This window comes from Oncorhynchus clarkii, chromosome 12, assembly GCF_045791955.1.
Source record: "Oncorhynchus clarkii lewisi isolate Uvic-CL-2024 chromosome 12, UVic_Ocla_1.0, whole genome shotgun sequence".
NCBI classification, from domain to species: domain Eukaryota; kingdom Metazoa; phylum Chordata; class Actinopteri; order Salmoniformes; family Salmonidae; genus Oncorhynchus; species Oncorhynchus clarkii.
This window is the reverse complement of record NC_092158.1, coordinates 30,923,478-30,948,950: the sequence shown is the minus strand read 5'-3', so window position 1 is coordinate 30,948,950 and position 25,473 is coordinate 30,923,478. Positions and strand designations below refer to the sequence as shown.

The 25,473-nt window shown below is 40.9% G+C and overlaps 1 protein-coding gene across 3 annotated transcripts; it reads right to left on the bottom strand.

Moving 5' to 3' along the window:
* Positions 1-84: 84 nt before the first annotated feature.
* On the bottom strand, positions 85-25,279 carry LOC139423043 (retinal guanylyl cyclase 2-like). 3 transcript variants are annotated; one of them, XM_071174638.1, is made up of 20 exons: positions 24,860-25,279; positions 13,868-14,844; positions 13,328-13,626; positions 12,571-12,940; positions 12,376-12,454; positions 12,131-12,245; positions 11,904-12,023; positions 11,547-11,630; positions 11,258-11,434; positions 11,007-11,163; positions 10,389-10,538; positions 10,047-10,195; positions 8,505-8,668; positions 8,103-8,295; positions 6,684-6,858; positions 5,470-5,568; positions 4,183-4,277; positions 3,880-3,965; positions 3,128-3,220; positions 85-2,970 (listed from the first exon to the last, which is right to left on the bottom strand). In XM_071174638.1, exons 2-19 carry the CDS (start codon positions 14,676-14,678, stop codon positions 3,136-3,138), a joined length of 3,408 nt encoding a protein of 1,135 aa, XP_071030739.1. In that variant the 5' UTR covers positions 14,679-14,844; positions 24,860-25,279; the 3' UTR covers positions 85-2,970; positions 3,128-3,135. The 3 variants fall into 3 exon arrangements, with proteins under 3 accessions (XP_071030739.1, XP_071030738.1, XP_071030740.1); XM_071174637.1 differs by having other exon boundaries at positions 13,868-14,841; XM_071174639.1 differs by having other exon boundaries at positions 13,868-14,697.
* Positions 25,280-25,473: the final 194 nt, after the last annotated feature.

The following is a 25,473-nucleotide window of genomic DNA, read 5'->3' as shown; positions in this document are numbered from 1 at the left end:
CAGTTGGTAATGAGATCGTGTTACGTCTTGTTGTATGTAAAAGTGTTGTATGTAACAACAAAAAATAAGAAGTACATTCAGACATCACTAAAACCATTATTTATTTACACAAGCACACACAATGAGACCACACCGCAAGATTTACAATTCAGTTATCATGATACCAAATAAAACATTGCTATTTGGGTTTGATAGACAGTCTATATGTTTCAGACCAAATACGTGTAGCTCATCCTTTGAATACATCACTTCCTATTAGGAACCATGTGCAGTACAAGCTGGTGTGTATTCCAGTCTCTGCTCTTGATTTGTAAGCAGTCCCCTATGACTCCAAGGTGTATTGTAGCATATGTAGAAATAAACTAAAAATGACTGCAGCCATTATTATTCCCTTGCATTTTGTACTATTTGAACCAATATATGTAGCAGAAAATAGCTTGAATGACATGACCCTGTAAGAATTGAGATTGTGACCTTATCATTTTATAATGTGGGTTTACATATTTTTCATCCCATTGGAACATTTATTAATCCCATTGCTCATTCAATGTCATTGTTGTAAGAAAATGCATATCACTTCATGTTAAAACAAATGTACAGTTCTTTAAAAAATTAAATTGGGATATACGGTTATATAAATACCATAAAACAGTACTGTTATATAAATACCATAAAACAGTACTGATATATAAATACCATAAAACAAAATGTGTCTATACATACATACCTGGATTTGGTTGAATAACAAAATACAGTGAAAACATGAATAAAGCATGATTTCAGAAAGATAGAGAGGAGCAGAGAGATGGTTCTGTCTCAATAGATAAGAGTTTAGATCTATGAGTCAACGTTTATTAATAATCTGTTGAAGTGAAGCTTAATTTCTGGGAACAGTGATTTTGCAACATTATTATTTGATTTGAAAATTATTCAATTAATGTCCCAACTGGCAAATTTGTGAAAAAAATATGAATTAATATTTTCTAATGGATTGAATTTTCGAAATTATCATTCAAACAAATAGAAGGCGTTAATTACTGAAGCAGGACAATAAGAAAATAAAAAACCGAGAACGCCTTGGACCAAATTCTTTAACAGTCTACCTTATATCTGTAAAAAAAAAAACTTCTAAGATCGATGTACTGTATTATTGTGAGAGACGACGTTACCAAACTTAAATATAACAGGTTAGATACATTACAGTGCATGCTACATTTTAATATACGCATGTCATATAGTTGAGTATGAATACTTTTCATTCACCGTTGGGGTGTTTAAAATTAAATCTGTCCAATATTTCTAAAAAACAAAGTAGAGATAAATACAGTATATTGTACACGATATAATGGACATTTAACGTTTTTTTCAAGAAGTCCGTCTCTTCCCATGTTTGTCCTGTGATGTTTTCATTCTACAGAGACTCCTACAGTACATCAATATACACTACATGGCTAAAAGTATGTGGACACCTGCTCGTCGAACATCTCATTCCAAAATCATGGGCATTAATATGGAGTTGGTCCCCCCTTCGCTGCTATAACAGCCTCCACTCTTCTGGGAAGGCTTCCCACTAAATCTTGAAACATTGCTGCGGGAACTTGTTTCCATTCAGCCACAAGAGCATTAGTGAGGTCGGGAACGGATGTTTGGTGATTAGGACCGGCTCGCAGTTGATGTTCCAATTCATCCCAAAGGTGTTCGATGAGGTTGAGGTCAGGGCTCTGTGCAGCTCAGTCAAGTTCTTCAACATCGATCTCACTGAACTTCACTTTGTGCACAGGGGCATTGTCATGATGAAACAGGAAAGGGCCTTCCCCAAACTGTTGCCACAAAGTTAAAAGCACATAATCGTCTACAATGTCATTGTATGGTGTGGCAATAAGATTTCCCTTCACTGGAACTAAGGGGCCTAGCCCAAACCATGAAAAACAGCCCCAGACCATTATTCCTCCTCCACCAAACTTTACAGTTGGCACTATGAATTCGGGCAGGTAGCGTTCTCCTGGCATCCGCCAAACCCAGATTAGTCCGTCGGACTGCCAGATGTTGAAGCATGATTCCTCACTCCAGAAAACACTTTTCCACTGCTCCAGAGGTCAATGGTTGCGAGCTTTACACCACTCCAGCCGCCGCTTGGTTTTGCGCATGGTGATCTTAGGCTTCCATGGCTGCTAGGCCATGGAAACCAATTTCATGAACCTCCTGATGAACAGTTATTGTGCTTACGGTGCTTCTAGAGGCAGTTTGGAACTCTGTAGTGAGTGTTGCAACCGAGGACAGACAATTTTTACACTCTAAGCACTTCAGCACTCGGCAGTCCCGTTCTGTGAGCTTGTTTTGCCTACCACTTCGCAGCTAAACTGTTGTTGCTCCTAGACATTTCCAGTTCTCAATAACAGCACTTACAGTTGACCGGGGCAGTTTTAGCAGGGCAGAAAATCAAGAACTGACTTGATGGAAAAGTGGCACCCTATGATGGTGCCATGTTGAAAGTCACTGAGCTCTTCAGTACGGGCCATTCCACTGCCAATGTTTTTCTATAGAGATTTCATGGCTGTGTGCGCAATTTTATACACCTGTCAGCAACGGGTGTGTCTGACATAGCCAAATCCACAAATTTGAATGGGTGTCCACATACTTTTGTAGTGTATTTGGTATTTTGGTGCATGATTGTAATATCCCTTTATTTATCCCTCCTGTTTCCCACATATGCTCTACAGTACATTTAATAAACTCTTGTTTAAACATATCTTTGCTCTGTGCAACAAATGTAATGTGTTGAAGACAGACAGTGTCTCTCCAACTTTGGCTTATTTGTGCAATGTGGATCAGCACTCCTGACAGGACACATGGGGGGATGCGACAGACTGTCTGTCAGACGCACCCCTAACCCATCCTCTCCTCTCTACCAACCTGCTCTATTCACCTCTCTGGTCTTTCACTCCAACAGGTAGGACTGGGCCACACTATCTGTGGAAAATAATCTCATATATTATCAATTAAAAGGATATCGTAAATGCAGAACAATGGATTTGTATGTACCTGAATTGACATCACTCACATTACAAACCATTTGGGGAAATAAAGTCATTGTAAATCTAGAATTTGATAGGAAAACCAGGCGTACCTTACAGGCTACTTATTCCTCGCCTGCCGGTCAAGGAATTTTTGTTTTCTATCTGGAGGAATCTCCTCCAAACTGATGCCATGGTTACTTGCCCTGAGGAAAGTCAAAGAAAGAAGGCTTATTCGATTGGTAGTGCACACTGAGCACTCAGAATATCCCAGCATATGAAGCAACAAAAGCCCTGTCCACAATGACAACTGTTTTCAGCAACCGCTGGTGACAACCGTGTCTCAGTTTGAACTCTTAACACAGTTATAAAATGTGGACAGGGCTAAATGAGGCAACCACCAGGGTAATGTGTTGAAACACTACAGCAATGTTTGCTGCCTACCAGGCAGAGCGTTCATCACACATTATGTAGTGCAGTGGGAGACACAGATTAATTAAACATGGATTAAACAGGTGGTAGATGAGGAATTGTACATTTGGGTCAGCGTGTGAACTGAAGCACGACACAATGGTCATGTCAGCAGCACATAGAAATAGAATGAGAAATTATGATTTAGAAAACTGTTAGTTCCAACCACGCAATCTGACAAATGGGTCAGCACATTATCAGTTTTTTCTAAATTATTTTCTGACATCTTATCCTCTATATCCACAGTGACTTAGCTAGATGAAAATCAACTGTTTTGATACAAACAGGGTTGCATAAGTATTACTGACAAGGGGGCTGGCAGAAGGACCCAGCAGGACTGAGAGTCAATGACAGTATAGTTAGGGCAAACATAAAGCACAATGTTAAATCTTACCCTGGAGTAAGGTCAGGCGGTATGGGCAGAACCTTGTCAAACCCAGCTCTCCCAGCCAACCAGTAAGTGTTTTCAACTCCCTTCCCCTGAAATAGAAATAGGGAATAACAGAATAAGTAGTGAGTTAGATTAATTTGGATCTTTCTGTCTTGTCTCTCTCTCTCTGTGTGTGTGTGTGTGTGTGTGTGTGTGTGTGTGTGTGTGTGTGTGTGTGTGTGTGTGTGTGTGTGTGTGTGTGTGTGTGTGTGTGTGTGTGTGTGTGTGTGTGTGTGTGTGTGTGTGTGTGTGTGTGTGTTTATTTACCTTCAGCTCTGTCATGCCCCTGGTGTCTACTTTGTAGCCCATTTTTAGTTCATGCAGGATATCGACTGTGCTCTGGTTGACATGGATTCTGTAAGCTGGGATAATAAACAACAATAGCAACCACAAAGGCAGCATTAGACTTCAAATACTCAAACACAGAACAAATTCAATGTAAACAATTACCATTAGTTATTTGTCTAAAGAGTATCAACATTATGAACTCATACAGCATTCACATATCCTACATATATTTAGACTTTGATTCATTTATATGGATGACCATATACTGATTTAGCGTAGAGCAACACAAGGTAATCTATTGTGTTTGAGCCCATATATTCACAAGAACATTTTTGACCGAGTCCATACACTCTTTGTGCAGCAATTCATATCTATGGCCACTTGGTGGGAGTAGATGTGAGATGTACTGTTCTCTTTTGCCACCTACAATAGTAATTACTTACTATAGCTACTATACTGGTTGCCCCTTACCTCTAGAAATACCCTAGATATACACTACCGTTCAAAAGTTTGGGGTCACTTAGAAATGTCCTTGTTTTTCAAAGAAAAGCACATTTTTCGTCCATTAAAATAACATCAAATGCATCAGAAATACAGTGTAGACATTGTTAATTTTGTAACTGACTATTGTACTTGGAAACGGCAGATTTTTAAAGGAATATCTACATAGGCGTACAGAGGCTCATTATCAGCAACCATCACTCCTGTGTTCCAATGGCACCTTGTGTTAGCTAATCCAAGTTTATCATTTTAAATGGCTAATTGATCATTAGAAAACCATTTTGCAATTATGTTATGCAATTATGTTATGCAATTATGCACAAAACTGTTGTTCTGATTAAAGAAGCAATAAAACTGGTCTTCTTAGACTAGTTGAGCATCCGGAGCATCATCATTTGTGGGTTCGATGACAGGCTCAAAATGGCCAGAAACGAATAACTTTCTTCTGAAATTCGTCAGTCTATACTTGTTCTGAGAAATGAAGGCTATTCCATGCGAGAAATTGCCAAGAAACTGAAGGTCTCATGGTGAGTAAGAATATATAAAACACAGAAAAAACATGTTGTTAATGGCACTGGGCCTTTAAACCCTGAATTTGCCCACTAATTCCACTGATAGTCTTAAAGGATTAGTCAGGACTGCTTATAATAAACCTCTTTAGTGTTGCAGGCACACAAACTGCCATACACCTGTCCCTATCCTCAGTGGCCTCACACAGCGTGATTTCACTGGTGACTGGCCAAAGAACGAATGCGAGGTACTCACACAACCCTGTGGACTCCATTCGAGAGGCTGTGTTGACAGTGTCTCCGAACAGACAGTACCGAGGCATCGTCAGACCCACCACACCTGCCACCACAGGGCCTGATAGACACAGACACAAACGCAGATGATACACATGCTGGCATGTTGGTGTCATGTTGTGTTGCTGCCATGCTTTGTTGTTGTTTTATGTCTCTCTTTATGTAGTGTTGTGGTGTCTCTTTTGTCGTGGTGTGTTTTGTCCTATTTTTCTATTTTTCTCCCAGCCCCCGTCCCCGCAGGAGGCCTTTTGCCTTTTGATAGGCCGTCATTGTAAATAAGAAGTTGTTCTTAACTGACTTGCCTAGTTAAATAAAGGTTAAATAAAATAATGAAGATCAGAAGCAACATAATTCCTGATATATAACTTGTTATTCATGACTTATTCAAAGAGCCTACAATATGTCTCACAAAAGTCTCTGGATCAAAGAAATAGCAAATGAACTTCATTTGATCAGTTTGATTGCAGAATATCCTTTCAATCTTTAGAAGAGACGTCAGGATATTTGTATTTTATGCCATTGTGTTATTTCTGAGTTGTCCTTTTTCATACCTAAAAGTAGCCACCTCTGTGTTGCTAGAAATGTGTAAAACATTCCATATGAATTGGTAGGGTAGAGTAACGAGAAAGCATTAGGCAGTGAAGACTAATAGGATGACAGGGCTAAGTGGATGACATTTCACAGTTCCAGGAATACGTTCTAGACGGGGATCAGGTAAAAATACACTTTTGACCAATACTCTGACGTTAATGCCAATTCCAATACAAGGATTGAATGAATGTACTCATTCTCAATTAATTTTCATTATGATGTAGCAAAAGTGTAGATTGATTATGTATTGAATTTTACAATTCATCTGTTGACTTGGTTGCTCAGGCATGAACTGCAATCTATAGCAGTTGACCTCATGGATTGCCAGTCATTTTATCCATAGCTCCATCTATGAATTTGAGAGTAACATTTCTTCAGCCTCATGTAAGCATGAAATGGCATGTATAATTATTATTATTATATTATCACCCAGATTTTTAGAAAACTAAGTAGTGGGGTTACCGTTTGGCTGAAAAACAAATGAAGAATTATGGCTTTAAAGAAAAGGACAGTCAACCTGTCTACATTATGAACACTGATTCAGAGGATATCATTATGACAAATAATTTGAGATGGGTCACCCACCAGAGTGCAGGCCGATACGAATCTTGACCTTGACGTCAGGCATGTGCCTCATCTTGAAGGTTCCAATACAGTGGAGAATGTCCAGGGACATGTTGGACATCTCAGCTGCGTGGCGTCTACCGTTCCGGTTTGGAACTCCAGAGGCTACCATGTACGCATCTCCGATGGTCTCCACCTGAAGTACACACAATCAATCAATATTATATATCAATATAATAGTATCATAATAATAATAGTTGAAATAGGTCCTGACTCTCGCTAAATAGTAGAAAGCAGATTATTCAGTTTGACGTTCCTATCTGTCCTAGACTATAGCGACATCATCTATATGAACGCAGCTGCCGCTTCATTAAACCCATTAGATGCAGTTTATCATAGTCCACTGCACTTCATTAAACCCATTAGATGCAGTTTATCATAGTCCACTGCACTTCATTAAACCCATTAGATGCAGTTTATCATAGTCCACTGCGCTTCATTAAACCCATTAGATGCAGTTTATCATAGTCCACTGCACTTCATTAAACCCATTAGATGCAGTTTATCAAAGTCCACTGCACTTCATTAAACCCATTAGATGCAGTTTATCATAGTCCACTGCGCTTCATTAAACCCATTAGATGCAGTTTATCATAGTCCACTGCACTTCATTAAACTCATTAGATGCAGTTTATCATAGTCCACTGCGCTTCATTAAACCCATTAGATGCAGTTTATCAAAGTCCACTGCACTTCATTAAACCCATTAGATGCAGTTTATCATAGTCCACTGCACTCCATTAAACCCATTAGATGCAGTTTATCATAGTCCACTGCACTTCATTATTTATTATTAGTACTCATCACTGCATTCTCTACCAGAAAGATGGTTGTCCCTCTGTTGTCACATAGGTTGATACATTCTTATGTTTTCATTTCTAAAGCCTTTTTACAAAAAGTCCTTTGGTCTCTACTGAGTTAGGGACATCAGCTTTTAGTTTTCTTGCATCTTATTTGTGAAACAATCTTTGAAATGTCCTTAAATGTGATGTTTTGGTGCCTCTAGGGCAATTCAGAAAGCTGATTGAGGACCTTATTACTGATGAATGTGTTAGTTTGTTATGACCGTGTTTTTCTTTCTGGTTGCATTTTGTACTTATCTTTTGATGAGTGTATTTTCTATAATTGATGTAAATCAGGGCTCATCTGTAAATGACACCTTGGTCTCAGTATGACTCCCTGATAAAATAAAGGTTCAATAAAATAAATGAAATATCTTTAATGTCCCAATTGTGATGATTATTTTTTTAATCACGTAGAAAGGAGTCAGTGACACAAACTCGTACACACTAAGAAAGGATTTGTATTGAAAGTAGAACAAGCTTCCATTGCATCACTAATATTGGACACAACTATCTTGCAGCAGGACAGGATACTCACCTTGTAGACATCATGCTGCCCGATGATGGCATCAAAGAGTGTGTAGAGATCATTGAGTAAGTCTACCACCTCAATGGGCTCGCTGAGTGCAGAGATGGTGGTGAAGCCCACAATGTCACTGAAGTACAGAGTGACCTCAGAGAAGTGCTCTGGTCTCACAGGCTTGCCCGTCTTCAGGGCCAGGCACACAGACCTATTGGGTTAGACAACACAAAGGAGTGGATAGAGGGATGCAGATGTGGATAGGATGGAGGTTAGGAGTGTAGGTAGAGAATAAATGACAAGCAGCCAATGGATGAAAACAATATATTCTCCATACAGTAAAAAAAAAAAAATGTGATGTTGCAAATTAGCATGTGCAGCTTTTAATTTGAAGTGTCAGGAGAGGGGAGGGGCACTGACCTCGGCAACATCTGGGCCAGAAGGTTATCAGTCTTCTTCCTCTCCACCTCCAGCTCCTCTGTCCTCTCCCTGATCAGGTCCTCAAGGTTAGTGGAGTACTGCTCCAACATACGCAGCATGGAGTCTATGATGTTGGTCTTCTTTCCCTTGGTTATACTCTTGAACTAAGGGATGGAAGGGAAAACATACAGCATGCAGTGAGGGGGAGTGAAGTGTGTTACATATTACTGTAATATGGTTCACAAAAGCATGTCATTTTGAGTTCTTGTTAGGAGGCACAGTTTCTGGATGGGGAGGGAGGATGCGGGCAGGTGGATGGGGACTGAGGGGGGATGGGTTTGGGTTATCTTTATATGCATTTCTTTGATGTTTTTTTTTGTACCTGTAACTCCCGCACCCCCTCAATATCTTTTTATGACAAACCTAAATAAAAAGTTGGTCACATAAAGCATGTTGTTTTGAGTTCCTGTATAAAATAAATAATACAAATACTGAGATACATTATATACTCAAAAATGTTTGTTTAACAATAATATTTTTCGCAAAAAAATATTATTTGCACCCCTGTTTTCAAAACCTATCAATACTTCACCATGCGAAGGTCCACCACCATATTTTACAGTAGGTATGGGATTATTTTCTACTTATGCATCCTTATTTCAATGTCAAATCCACTACTGGTGTGCATGGCCAAAGAGCTCTTATTGCACCGGTTCCAATGCCGTTTAGCAAACTACAGAGGTTTGCATTTGTTGGATGACATGAAAATAGAGCTATTTGGCCACGCACAACAGTGGTGGGTTTGGCGTCAAAATAAGGATGCATAAGCAGAAAAGAACCCCACATCTAATGTAAAATATGGTGGAGGATCTTTGATGTTATGGGGCTATTTTGCTTTCACTGGTCCTGGGGTCAATGGCATCATGAACTTGACCCTGTACCAGGGCATTTTAGCCAAAACAGCACTGGTTTCCTCTGCCAGGAGGCTGAAACTTGGCTGCAAGTGGACCTTCCAGCAAGACAATAACCAAAACCACACATCAAAATACACAAAGAAATGGTTAGTTGACCACAAAAATCTACATTTTGCAATGGTCATCTGTCTCTGGACTTGAACCCCACTGAAAATCTGTGGTTGAATTTAGAGGGCCGCCCATAAGCGGATACAAAGAATATCAAGGATCTGTAAAGATTCTGAATGGTCCATACTCCCTCCCAATCTCATATAATTTTTGGGATAAAAGCTCAGTGCTGTTATACTCGCACGGTGAGGTATTGAAAGGTATTGAAAACAGGGGTGCCAATCATTTTGACCCCTATCTTTTTGAGAAAAAAAAAAATTACTTGTTAAACAATATCTTTTCTCTGAGTAATTGTATTAGTATAAAATAATAAAATGTTCCCATTTTTTTGCATACAATATAGTTCAGTATTTGTATTTTTTATTTTATGCAGTAGTTTTTCTCTTTATCAATGGTGCCAATAATTTTGTACCTGACTGTATATGTGTAGCTTTGTGTATGTTTGTGTACAGTAAATGACCTGTTTGAAGATCTCCTCGAAGGTGGGTCTCTTGTCTGGCTCCTCGCTCCAGGCCTGTTTCATGACCTGGATCACCTCTAGTGGAGCCTCATCCACTGACACAGTAGGCCGACACAGTGGTGGGGGGGATTTCAACTTACTGATGATCTCTGTCAAACACAGACACACACACACACACACACACACAACTTCTGTTGCATTGTTTTGAGTGTTTTCAAAACTTTGGTGGTTCCTATGATCTCAAACAATTGTACTGTTCATATTGGCATGGTGGTCATCCTTCTGTATTTGTTTTACATCTGACATGAGGTTATGGTGGTATTGTTTGATATGAGTTCTCACCCTTGGGAGGCATGTCCAGCATGCAGAAGGGAGCACAGCGGGCGATGACCTCCTGCATGATGATGGCGAAACTGTAAACGTCCCCTGGGAACGATCCTCTCTTCATCAAACTGGAGTCCCTCAGTAGCTCTGGAGCCGTCCACAGCTGATCTGCAGGGTGGACCAGGGAGGGAGGGGACAAGAGGGGGTTGGTGAATTTCACCTTCCTTCAAACATTTGGATTTTTGATTTATTTTTCCTTTATTTAACTAGGCAAGTCAGTTAAGAACATGTTCTTATTTTCAATGACGGCCTGGGAACAGTGGGTTAACTGCCTTGTTCAGGAGCAGTTATTTTGTATATATTTTTTACGTTGTGAGCTTGGGGATTCAATCTTGCAACCTTTTGGTTACAAGTCCAACGCTCTAACCACTAGGCTACCTGCCGCCCTATAAAAGGATCATGGTGATAAGAGTGAACATTACTAAGGCCATGAGTTTTTCGTGATCACATAACCTGACCAGGGGGGAAAACGGACACACGTGTCTTTTGTTCGTGTAATGACTTGGTAAATGATAAGGAGGAGGATTTGCTGGCTCTGATATGTTGAGTGTAGTATATGTGTCCTTGTGGACTTACCCTCAGGCCTGCCCTCGTCAAAGTCGACACCCTGGGTCGTTATGATCTCGTTGAAGCCATACTCAGTCACCTTCAGCACGAAGCGTCCGTCCACCACACAGTTTCGGGACTTCAGGCGCCCATGGATGACATCACGGTTGTGCAGATACTTCATTCCCTGGGAGGGAAAGGAAGGATTGAGACAGAGTAGACTCGAGGCGAGAGATATAGTCAGACATATCTATGAACGTGAGAGTTGTTTCCCTCCTTACCCTGATCAGATCCATCAACAGGGAGGACTTGAACATCCAGTCGAGGCGCATGTCCTCGTTGTTGAGAAGGTCCTCCAAGCTGCCCCTGGTACAGTGCTCTGTCACAACACCAAAGATCCCAGAGTCGAGGAACAGGCCAAGGAACAGGTTGAGATTCTCATTCCGCATGTCCCTGAGCTGAGAGAGGGAGAGGACAGAGAGAGAGGTAGGTTATGACAGAGGAACAGTGCAGTGGCAGACAGATTCAATGTCTTGCTGTTTTGACTGGCTCACTCAGACAGTCACTCACCTTGGTGAAAATACTTTGAGTGCCATCACTGACACTTGACACAGTGTTTCCATTGGGACATTTCTTCAACCAAACCCAGTCACCCTAGTGGAATATACAGGTTTAGCCAATTTTTCATCTGGAAAACGCAAAATATTAGGGACAACGACACTAAACAGAGATAGTTTTGTTCATTACTGTTTGCCAAGAAGACAAGAGTATCAACATTGGGTGAGTGCATCATCACATATGAACTTGGTCCAGTTACATATTAGTACTATTTCTTAAGTGCAGGGCATCAAACATTTGAATATTGGATTGCTGTCTCTGTTCTACAGTAGTTTTACAGTAGATTCCCCACATTGACATGTGACCCACCTCAAAGACAGCGACATTGGAACTGTCAGGGGTGGAGCCAAAGTAGCTTCGTCCCGACACTGAGTGGCGAGGCGTCTTCACGTCCAGCTGACTGTTCATCATACTGTCCTCATTCAGCTTCTACTTACAGAGAGAGATCCAGTCCATCAAAGATAAGGGACTTTAAATAGACACAAACTCACACACACACAAATGGGGCTTTATGGTATCATAGGCCTCACACTGACCTTTTGGCTAGTCTGGGTATTGATGAAAATGAGGTCATCCAGATTCAAGACTACTTTTAAGGGCCTTCCTCCTCCCCCTGATCCTCCAAAGATAGTTCCAATCTGTCCACCTCTCCTGGACAGACACAAAGGGCAAGACCACAAAACATCAGTAACCTCATTACAAACAAAAGCATGTGTTCAACACAGAAGACAAAACAGGCAGCTGATTTACACACTCCTCACTGTGTTTGAGCGTAACTTACTTCATATAGAAGGCAGCTCCACCTCCAACCAACCCACAGAACAGGATGAACAGAAAGAAGATAGTACCTGCGTCCATTCCTTAAGGCAGAGAGGGGGATAGAGGGAGTGATAAAGAGAAAGAGTTTGAGGGAACACAAACCTAATTTTACCATAGGCTACTGGTACATCACTGACCCCAATGCTAGACCACCTACCCCAACTGCAGGTGATGTATGGACTGAACCAACAACGGGAGTCTGTGCTGGGGCTACTGCCAGCAAAGTGGATGGAGCGCCCATTGTACTTGACCGCCCCAAATTTGCCAAGGGTATGGGGGGCTTCCAGAGTGTGTGTCATGTAGAGTTTGTCTCCCCCGTCAGAGTCCAGTACCACGTAGCGAGCCAGCATCCCCAACCCATCTTCATCGGATGAGATGTGCTGGTTGAAGCCCTCAAAGTCGACCCCTCCATCGCTCTGGAGCATGGTCTCCCCATCCACCCAGCGCCCAGCCACCATGCGACTCTTCTCTACTGCATAGGCCATGTAATATATCATGTTGTATATGGTGCCGAAGAATGGAGACACCTAGGTAGGGGAGAAGAGTGGTGACAATGTATCAATCATTGATCTGACCAGCTGTTATTGAAGACTGTCTGTAGACTCTTTAGACTGGCAGTAGGAGTTTTGATGATGGTAAGCAGGGAGTACAGGAATAGAGAAATGTACCATTGCCAAGACACTGACAAACCACTAGTCATTATCATCAGTACTGAAACATTCCAACAACATTGGTTGTAAGGTTTAAGAGGTACAAATACCTTAAGGGTACCTGTTTCTGAAGAACTACAACTCAGTAGGACTGTTGTGCAACCAAATGTGCTTGCTACAGTACTGCATGTCCATGGCATGTGTGGCTAATGATGAATGATGACTAGATGAATGCCTCAGGAGCTGTGCTCTGGGATGTCTCACCTGATCTGGTGGAGTGCTGGTGCGAATCTCAAATTTCTCCTGAGCATCTTTGAAGCTTTCATAGAAAGTGTTCTCACCAGAATCCATGGTGATGGTGAGAACTCCATCGTAGGCTTTTCTCAACAAGCTGTCATTGGTCAGAGCATGAAGGTTTGTGCCCTTGGGCAGCGAATATGTGAGGGTGTCATAGGGGATGAAAACATAGCCACGGTCTATCATACGCATGTTTGAGGCAGAGGTTAGGAGCTGATACTGGGCCTCACCACCGATCAACGCTGAGTGCATGCACATGATGACCACTGCAGAGACAGAGAAGGGAGAATGGAGGATGAGGAAAGTAAGAAGGTAGTAAAGTTGGAAGTAGAGGACAGAAGAAGGGAATCGAATAGACCATTATTAGTCATTGCAGTATGGCGGTGTGTTGTAATGGAATACATGACAGTAAGTCAGACATTCACACACACACACACACGCATGCATGCACGCACACACGTAAACAAACACACACATGAACAACCAAATACAAATGCGCATACACACCTCTGACACGGTCTAACTCCCGAATCCTTTTCAAGGCCTTTGTGGGCCCATCCTTGTCCGGCTCCATGGTGACCACATTGATAACCGGCAGGCCCAGGGCCATAAGAGAGGCCGCCAGCTCGTGTCCTGTAGCCTCCCACAGGTCATCCTCTGACGTCACGATGACCACATGGGCCCAGCGGAAGTACCGCAGCACAGAAAACAGAACCCGGGAGGACAGAGGCAGGGGCCTGTGAAAGGTGGGATACTGTCCATCCTCCATGTTTGGTTTCAGGCAACCCCAGGACAGAAAGGGCTTATTCCAGTTTTTCGCAAACAGAGCAGCCGATGAGCAGTAGCCTGGATTAGTAGGGCCGAGGAAAGCCGAGCCATAGCCTTCCAGAGAGGAGAAGCGGGCCAGGGCATTGGATGTTTTACAGTCCTCGTTGACGAGAGTATAGTCGTACCAGTAGCCTTTCTTAGTGTAGGGGTCCATGTTGAGGCGGGCGGTGGCCAGGCGGGCAGCCAGGTCAGGGAGGGCTTTGGAGTACATAGGGTCACATGTCCAGGGACCAATTATGGCCACAGTGAAAGTGGCGCCCCAGGCCTCACAGGGTAGATAGGTGGCCATCAGCAGGGGTAACATCAGCCAGTTTCCCCACAAGCTTCTGGAGCGTAGCACCGCAGATGAGGATGCGGTGGTCAGACTGTTCATTGTTTTTGTATCCTCTGTCCTTCTTTGTCTCCTTCTCTCCCTCATTAAGGGATCTTGTGTCCATCGTGGGTGGTGGGAGAGGTTGAGGAGGAAACTAGAGTTTCTGTGAGATGCCATTGTCCCACAGGGCTTCGATCTAGAGTCAGACACCACAGATGAGGAATGGAGGGTTGGAAGTGACAGAAGAGTGTGTGTGTGTACGAAAGGGATTCAGCCCCCTAGCACTCTGTAGGGCATTAGCCCAGAGCTGTGAAGGTCACCTCTGGATTCCCAGCCATCACTGCTTCCATGTAACATGTGAGTGAGAGAAAACAAAATGAGACATATTGAAGCATATTTTATCTTCTGTCTCAATTTTCTAGGACAAAGCTCTGTCTTTGTCAGTGAGCTACAATGTCATCAGAAGCTCAGAAAGGCACTGTTTCCATAATAATTGTATTATCATTAATATAGTTTAATTACATAACATATATAGGTCTAGATTCAATCAGATCAAGCGTTAACTGGCGATAGCAGACACCTGCATAGCAGATGTTTTGGCAGTGTTAGAGGTGGAACTGGGTTGGAACCGAAATCGGTGAGCAGTTGCTCTCGCTCTCATTGTCACGAAGCCACACCCGCCCCACTCACGTTAGAATTGCAGAACGAGAAAGTGTAGGCAAAATATAAATAATTATGCTCAATGGGGATTTCTATTAGGATTTCTACATCTCACATTTCGTTGTTCGAACTTGCAAACAAGGCTGTGTGGGATTTCTGTTAATGCGACTCAGTGCAGCCAATGGCAATGTCCGCTTTAGGTAGGCTATATAATCCAACGCAGTTCCACCTCTGACACTGCAAAAACAACCATTATGCGGATGTCAGCTAAAGCGGATCTGATTGAATAGAGCCCTAAACTACTTTTGGACAACATAAATACTGTATGAACACATGAAGTAATGATGTAAGAGAAATCACTGGTAAACAAGACTGACAAAGACTATCCCCATTATAAGAATGTAATGTGATGTTGGAGGAGCTCAGTCCATCTGTCTCTTCAGACCAGGGTGCCCTGAAACCATGGCTGAATCAATGCTCAGCTTTGTGCCCAGGCAGCTTCCATGACATGCAAGTGGCAATCAGATTAGCTGCTGACACAGGTGGGGGCCATTAGCCATGGTGTGAGCGGTGCCAAATAACGTGGCTCGTAATCTGTCTTCCATGTCCCTATCGCTTTCTCTTTCTCTGAAGTCACTCACCCCCTGTGACCTCTTGGTCAGCCTCTCCTTCCCTGGTGGCCTCTATCTCACTCTGTAATAACTTCAGAAATAACTGGATTAGGAAGACCATCAATAAACTTTGATCTGATAATCACTTACTTTTTATGAGATCATGTCCTGTCTATAGTTTAGGTTTGGGGTCAATTCCACTTAAATCCAGACCATTCAGGAAGTAAACTGAAATTCCTTAGAGGAAAATTGGAATTTCAGTTTCCTTTCTCAATTGTGGGTGTAGCAAAATGTTACAAGCATTTCGCTACACCCGCAATAACATCTGCTAAATATGTGTATGTGACCAAAACAATTCTATTTTATTTTATTTTAATGAAATATTTCCTGCATTTAAATGGAATTTACCCTTAACCCTGATGGAGTTAACTGGATTTGAGAGAGAAGTCCATTGTCACCATCTTGACCCTTTCCCTCTCACTTTCTAACACAAGCCTCATTTATAACTTGTGCTAACATGCATCCTTTGTCTTGATCTTGTCCATATTCTGATTGTGCCCACATTTTCAGAAATATGTCTACACATGGTATTAAAATCATATCCTTCCGCTGTGACAGCTATTCTTTATCAATATGTTTTAACATTTATTTTAAAACACATATTGATGCCATAATTCAATGATGCCACTTGTCAATCATTTTAGAAGGCGGGATTATGAAGATTTAATTGGTGTCACTGTCCAGATCCATCTAGACTTTTAAGTTATCCAGACAGAATGCGTGCCTGCATACAGTACCTCCGGAGGTGGTCAGGTTGATCTGTAAGTAATAAGTCTTTTAATCGCCTACACCTGAATGAAAATGTGGGCACAATCAGAATGTGGACAAAAACAGGAAAAATGATATATGTTAGAACCAGGTATAAGCGGGTCTGAAAAGTGCTCATTCAAACTAAATGTTTTCAAATGAAATGTGCTCATTTCAAACTAAAAGTACTATTTGCTAAAATTGTGTTGTGTATGTAGTATTTGTATTTATTAGGGATCCCCATTAGCTGCTGCCAGTGTCCAAACACATTAAGGCACTTACATCACACATAAAACAAAATATAAAGCCTTACATAATATAACATTATTACACCACTACATACAATCTACAATACAAAATATATAATACCACCGTACAACAATATTACAATGTAAGTGTGTGTAGAGTGCTTGTGCTAGTGTGTGTATGAATGTGTCTGTACCTGTATATGTCTCTTCACACTCCCCGCTGTTCCATAAGGTGTATTTTGGGGGATTGTGAAGAGACCTCTGGTGGCATGTCTTGTGGTGTATGCATGGGTGTCCAAGCTGTGAGCTAGTAGTTTAAACAGCTCGGTGCATTCAGCTTGTCAACTCGTCTTACAAAAACAAGTTGTGATGATGTCAATCTCTCCTCCACTTTGAGCTATGAGAGATTGACATGCATATTATTAATGTTAGCACTCCTTGCACATTTAAGGGCCAGCTGTGCTGCCCTGTTGTGAGCAAACTGTAATTTTCCTAACCTTCACATGATCGGTGGGTCCCCCATGGGACTGTTCAGCTAATGTAGGCTAATGTGATTAGCATGACGTTGTAAGTAACAGGAACATTTCCCAGGACATAGACATATCTGATATTGGCAGAAAGCTTAAATTCTTGTTAATCTAACTGCACTGTCCAATTTACAGAAGCTATTACAGTGAAAGAACACCATGCTATTGTTTGAGGAGAGTGCAGAGTTATGAACTTGAAAATGTATTAATTAACCAATTAGACACATTTGTGCAGTCTTGATACAAATGTTAGCTCTCCATGTACATTTAAGGGCTAGCTGTGCTGCCCTGTTCTGAGCCAACTGTAAATTTTCCTAAGTCCCTCTGTGTGGCACCTGACCACATGACTGAACAATAGTCCAGGTGTGACAAAACTAGGGGCTGTAGGACCTGCCTTGTTGATAGTGTTGTTAAGAAGGCAGAGCAGTGCTTTATTATGGACAGACTTCTCCTGGATCTTAGCTACTGTTGTATCAACATGTTTTGACCATGACAGTTTACAGTCCACGGTTACTGCAGGCAGTTTCGTCACCTCAACTTGCTCAATTTCCACATTATTCATTACAATATTTAGTTGGGGTTTAGGGATTAGTGAATGATTTCTTCCAAATACAAAGCTTTTAGTTTTTGAAATATTTATTCCTTGCCACCCATTCTGAAACTAACTGCAGCTCTTTGTGCTGCAGTCATTTCAGTTGCTGTAGTAGCTTACGTGTATAGCACTGTATAGTAGGTGGTCAACTGTTTGTTCATCTGCACAAGTCTCCAATTGCTAATAACCCATCTGCAACCACCTGACTATATGTGATAAAGTAAATATCTGAGGCCCGCACCCAACCCTAACCCGCAAGCATAGAAAATGTGCTATCGTCTACAGTCAAAAACTGAATAACAGTTTTTTTTTGTCAGGTTTAGATATGTTTCTGTATATAATTTCTTACATTTTGGTAGGCTATTTGTTAGTAAACTTGAACCCACAGGCTTCGTGTAATTTAGTCCTAGTAGTTGCTAGTAGTTTGGACTGGGACCTGCCCCAAACCTAGGAGCAAGGGACTAAGAGGGATGTAAGAAGAAGGGTGAGATTCACCCATTCTGACAACAAATACACTATATAGACTGATAGTTGGTAAGAGAAAACTGTTGAAGGGTAGGGAAGGGCTGAGCAGGACAGGCAAGCTTTGACTTCTCAACCCGCTTTAGCTTTTAATCCATAATTAACCGTGTGGGAGTGTGAGTGTGCAGTTCAGGCTCAGGGGGGAGGGAAAGAAATAAGGGATTAGATAGAAGAGAAAGAAGGTGAAAATAGAGGAATGTGTTCTACCCATTCCCAGGGTCTATAATTAGATACATGTAGCTTCTCTTTTGTCATTATATGTTGCCCTAGCCTAGAAGACTAACTAAACCCTTGCTCAACAGAATGTAATAGATCGGTAGAATTAATGCTTCAATCTTGTTGACATCTGTAAAGTTTTCTATCACCTTTTGGGGAGCAAACACTAAAAGATTTTCTGTGCAAGATGTCCAAATGACATCAGCTTGACCGGTTGTAAGGAAATACAAAGCTGTGAAAATGGCCCAAAATGTTTCTGATTAGAGTTCAGTTCACCTTCGATGCATATTTTATGTGGTTGAAATGCTATCAGATTTTATTGTGTTTTATGATGAAGACAGCACCTCTACAGATTGTATCTAACTGAGCATGGCATTCTCTCAAGATGCAGAAAGAAATCAATCATATTTCTCCACTCCTGTTCCCAAATCCAATTTTTGCCAACATTTGGTCTATTATTTTACTGCAAGTGTTGCTTAATTCTGCAGGAGTTATTATTTAGGCTATAGCCCTATTTTCACAGGACTACTATTTATTTTTTATTTTATTTAACCTTTATTTAACCAGTCAAGTCAGTTAAGAACAAATTCTTATTTACAATGACGGCCTACCAAAAGGCAAAAGGCCTCCTGCAGGGAAGAGGGCCTGGGATAAAAATAAAAATACAATATAAATATAGGACAAAAGTAGAGAACATTGGTTATGTATTTATTACGGCAGAATATATGTTATTCTAGAGGACGATTCAGACGGCATGCGTTGTTTTCCAAACAGCCCCCTGTAATTCATTCGTTCTTTTTTTTGACCATTGGACAGTTATGAAGGAATCCTGAAGTTTTTTTTCTAGGTGTGAAGATATTTCAACAAATCCAGGCGATAACAGGCTACACTGACAACTCGAGCTTGGTTCTAAAGTTTCTAAAACATACCAAACCATCATTGGTATAGTGGCGCCATTATATTTGAATTGAGGAAGTGTGATCATAATCAATAGGATATTTTAGCGATCCGCAGTAGATAACGTCCTAAATGCGCCCCCAGCCTTCAAATATGAGCTAAACAGCTAACTTGCACTTGATATGCCTTTTTAGGCAATAAATGAGAAACTGAACTTGTTCCAAACGTTTAGTTCAGTTGTATGCTGCTTTGCGATCTATTAACAGCAAGGGTTGCATTAAATAGGCACAATATTTTTTTATGATGCATTAGGTGATGTTCAATTAATTTGCACAAAACATATAAACAAAAGCATTCACTGTGAAATATGTAGATATATGATATATGTAGGCCCTTCATATATAGGCCAAGCGCAGAACTTCGTTCATTTTATGAAACCAGTTATTGTTTTCTTGTTTAAACCGCGAGCAGCACCTGTAAAACTCAAAACACAGGGATGTCGATTCATAAGTTATTCTGGTTAGTCAATGTCCAGATTTCAGTTTCCATTTAACCAATCTAAACTGTAGGCTACAGTTTCCTTGACATGCCATAAGGTTATTTGAAGTTCCGTCTTGTGACTGTTGAATATGTATGGCACCTCACAATCATCACACATAACATAACCGGTACTGCTATCATCCTCTTTTACCACTTTTATCGCTATCATCCTCTTTTACCAAATATTTTCCGAACAGTAAGGTGCCTAGACAGCTGCCCTGGGGAACTTCTGATTCTACCTTGATTATGCTGGAGAAGCTTCCATTAGAAAACACCCTCTGTGTTCTGTTAAAAAGGTAAATATTTATCCACAATATAGCAGGGGATATAATGTCATAATACACATGTTTTTCCAGCAGCAGACTATGATCGATAATGTCAAAAGCCGCATTGAAGTCTAACAAAATAGCTCCCACAAACTTTTTATCATAAATTTCTCTCAGCCAATCATTCGGCATTTGTGTAAGTGCTGTGCTTGTTGAATGTCCTTCCCTTTAAGCATACTGAAAGTCTGTTGTCAATTTGTTTATTGTAAAATAGCATTGTATCTGGTCAAGTACAATTTTTTCCCAAAGTTTACTAAGGGGTTAGTAAGAGGCTGATTGGTCAGTTCTTTGAGCTCCCGAGTGGCGCATCTCAGTGCTAGAGGTGTCACTATAGACCCTTGTTCGATCCTGCGTTGTATCACAATCGGCCGTGATTGGGAGTCCCATAGGGTAGCGCACAATTGGCCCAGCGCTGTCCGGGTTAGGGTTTGGCTGGGGTAGGCAGTCATTGTAAATAAGAATTTGTTCTTAACTGACTTCCCTAGTTAAATAAAGTTTAAATGTATAAAATGAAAATTCAAAAGGGGTCTTTAATATTCCTGGGTAGCGGAATGACTTTTGCTTTTCTCCAGCCCTGAGGGCACACACTTTCTAGTAGGCTTAGATTGAAGATATGGCAAATGGGAGTGGCAATATCTTCCGCTATTATCCTATTATTGTCATACCCCGGTGGCTTGTCATTGTTGATAGACAACAACATTTTTTGCACCTTTTCCACATTCACTTTACGGAATTCAAAATTACAATGCTTGTCTTTCATAATTTGATCAGTTGTACTTGGATGTGTAGTGTTGGCGTTTGTTGCTGGTATGTCATGCTAAATTTGCTAACCTTGCCAATGAAAAAAATATTAAAGTAGTTATCAGTGTGTTTTGTGATGAATGAGCCGTCTGATTCAATGAATGATGGAGCGGAGTTAACCTTGTTGTCCAAAATTTCATTTAAGGCTTTCCAAAGCTTTTTACTCTCGTTCACTATCAGTTTTACTTTCATGTAGTGTATTTGTTAAACAGAAAAAGTGAAGGCCTACTGTTCCTCTCTCTTTAAAGGGAAATTCCGCCACTTTTCAAGCTCATATTCCATATTTCCAGCACCAAACCAGTGTACATATGAAAAGTGTGTTTCTATTATCTGCTAAAAAATGCTTCTATGTGGCATCAAAGGGTTGGATTACATTTTTTTATTTAAATGCAGCGAGTTTCTAGCAAATGGTAGGGTACTTTTCTGCTCCCCACATCACCGCATAGTCTTTGAAAATCACTGTTTAAAAAACGTTTTAACTTTTGAAGATGTCATCAGGTAGAATTTTTTTACTTTATATATATTTTTGTACTAAATGTGACATTTTCATATACAGTGGGGAGAACAAGTATTTGATACACTGCCGATTTTGCAGGTTTTCCTACTTACAAAGCATGTAGAGGTCTGTAATTTTTATCATTGGTACACTTCAACTGTGAGAGATGGAATCTAAAACAAAAATCCAGAAAATCACATTGTATGATTTTTAAGTAATTAATTTGCATTTTATTGCATGACATAAGTATTTGATACATCAGAAAAGCAGAAATTAATATTTGGTACAGAAACCTTTGTTTGCAAACTACGTTTCCTGTAGTTCTTGACCAGGTTTGCACACACTGCAGCAGGGATTTTGGCCCACTCCTCCATACAGACCTTCTCCAGATCCTTCAGGTTTTGGGGATGTCGCTGGGAAATACGGACTTTCTGCTCACCTTTCTATTGGGTTCAGGTCTGGAGACTGACTAGGCCACTCCAGGACCTTGAGATGCTTCTCACGGAGCCACTCCTTAGTTGCCCTGGCTGTGTGTTTCGGGTCATTGCCATGCTGGAAGACCCAGCCACGACCCATCTTCAATGCTCTTACTGAGGGAAGGAGGTTGTTGGCCAAGATCTCGCGACACATGGCCCCATCCATCCTCCCCTCAATGCGGTGCAGTCGTCCTGTCCCCTTTGCAGAAAAGCATCCCCAAAGAATGATGTTTCCACCTCCATGCTTCACGGTTGGGATGGTGTTCTTGGGGTTGTACTCATCCTTCTTCTTCCTCCAAATATGACGAGTGGAGTTTAGACCAAAAAGCTCTATTTTTGTCTCATCAGACCACATGACCTTCTCCCATTCCTCCTCTGGATCATCCAGATGGTCATTGGCAAACTTCAGAAGGGCCTGGACATGCACTGGCTTGAGCAGGGGGACCTTGCGTGCGCTGCAGGATTTTAATCCATGACGGCGTAGTGTGTTACTAATGGTTTTCTTTGAGACTGTGGTCCCAGCTCTCTTCAGGACATTGACCAGGTCCTGCTGTGTAGTTCTGGGCTGATCCCTCACCTTCCTCATGATCATTGATGCCCCACGAGGTGAGATCTTGCATGGAGCCCCAGACCGAGGGTGATTGACCGTCATCTTGAACTTCTTCCATTTTCTAATAATTGCGCCAACAGCTGTAGCCTTCTCACCAAGCTGCTTGCCTATTGTCCTGTAGCCCATCCCAGCCTTGTGCAGGTCTACAATTTTATCCCTGATGTCCTTACACAGCTCTCAGGTCTTGGCCATTGTGGAGAGGTTGGAGTCTGTTTGATTGAGTGTGTGGACAGGTGTCTTTTATACAGGTAACAAGTTCAAACAGGTGCAGTTAATACAGGTAATGGATGGAGAACAGGAGGGCTTCTTAAAGAAAAACTAACAGGTCTGTGAGAGCCGGAATTCTTACTGGTTGGTAGGTGATCAAATACTTATGTCATGCAATAAAATGCAAATTAATTACTTAAAAATCATACAATGTGATTTTCTGGATTTTTGTTTTACATTCAATCTCTCACAGTTGAAGTGTACCTATGATAAAAATTACAGACCTCTACATGCTTTGTAAGTAGGAAAACCTGCAAAATCGGCAGTGTATCAAATACTTGTTCTCCCCACTGTAGACACTGGTGTTGATGGCTATATCAGCCGCTAATACAGGATTATTAAAGGACCAGTGTGAAAAACTTTTGTGAAAAACTATTTTTATTTTCAATTTTTTTTTATTAAGATTTTTTTCACGGTTGTGATGCATCACCGTCAGCAACCCTACTTCCCGCAGCTGTGTCCTCAGTGAATCTTTTACTCTGCCCTGCTGACATGACAAAACATGACCGGTTCTCAGTAAAGTCTGAGCAAGTCTGAGAGGTGTCAAAATATCTCTAGTCTATTAAAGTCAAATGTTGCTGAATTGGGTGATTGTACAACAATAAAGTAATTGTTTATTGTGCATTGCAGCTAGCACATACAGCTAGCACACAGTGTACAAGCCGTAGCTAAGCTACATGGCTATCATCAAAAGTTAATAATGGCAATGGCTAAGAACCTGCTAATAGGCTAAGTACTGAGGCCTACAGTAGGCTATCCCCTTGCTCTGATGCGTTACCATAAATATTGCTATAGCCCGAGTACAAGTATAAGCCATCTAAACCACTAAACCAAAATACATCTCCATTATAAATGTATTTCTTTAGTGTTTGAGTTTGCATATCAACAAAAGTTTCCTTTGTGCCATCTTGACACAGGTTTCTGCATTTTCTGTTTCAGTTACCACTTTTGAATCTCCATGACTTTTCCAGGCAGCTTAACATCAGGCATTTTGGTGAGAGTAGCTGTAGTGATGACATGAGCTGTAAAGTGATGCAGGCCTCATGGTCCCATTTACAGAATTTATGTCAGAAACATATCCAATGTTAGTTGTATTTAAATCAAATTATGACTGGACATCCAGTACATTCAAGTGAATTACATTAGCTGTGAGGATTTGAGATACGAAACACATTATGAGAAAGGAATACTGGATAAATATAGAATGAAAAGCACCAAGTCTCTTGGTGATAAAACCTTTACTGATCGTACAACAAAAATGTGCTGTGACTCTAGGATTATTGAATCCATCATAAACAAATTCCTCTATGAATCTGAAATTGAAATATAACTGTGTAATCCAGGTATCTTGATATCACTGCAGCTGCAATAGATGATGTTGATCCATCTCTGTGGAGTGAAAACATTAGCACCTACTAAACACACACCTATGCAGGTGGGCACAACAATTTCACAAAATTTTACCTGAAAAGCTCAGTCCTTTTTAAGTATTTTAATCACTGACTGAATAATTCATTCATATTTATTGAACCTTTATTTTATCAGGGAGTCATACTGAGACCATGGTCTCTTTTACAGATGAGCCTTGAATGAAAGAAAAATACACTATAATTGTATATATAGTTTTACAATGATAAACATTATAAATTACATTATAAGACAGCACAAGAGCATCCAAGTTAGGTTAGAATGTATTGAAATAAAAACAGTAAGTACTAAAACATAATAAAACAAAATCATATAGATTGGAAGTGTTGCTGACCTGGAATAGTTTGTCTATAACAGTGCCATATCGATGTTCTCTGTCTTTGAATGGCAGGGATCCAGATGACGAGGAGATTGAAATTCAGCAATAGAGCAGGTACAGTATCTTCGCATGAAAATTTAAAATAAAAAGTATTCCAAGAAAGGGGGATGGGGAAATCAGAGCAGTTTAAAATTGTTCCTCTTGTTTTTACAATCCTCTTGTTAGAATCTGTTTTGTACAAATCCAAGCAAATTCACAGGCTTCATGTAATTTAGTCCTAATAGTTGCTGCCCCTGTTTTGGACTGGGACCTGCCCCAAACCTAGGAGCAAGGGACTAAGAGGGATGTAAGAAGAAGGGTGAGATTCACCCATTCTGATAACAGATACACTATATAGACTGATAGTTGGTAAGAGAAAACTGTTGAAGGGTAGGGAAGGGCTGAGCAGGACAGGCAAGCTTTGACTTCTCAACCCGCTTTAGCTTTTAATCCATAATTAACCGTGTGGGAGTGTGAGTGTGCAGTTCAGGCCCAGGGGGGAGGGAAAGAAATAAGGGATTAGATAGAAGAGAAAGAAGGTGAAAATAGAGGAATGTGTTCTACCCATTCCCAGGGTCATACAGTAGTAC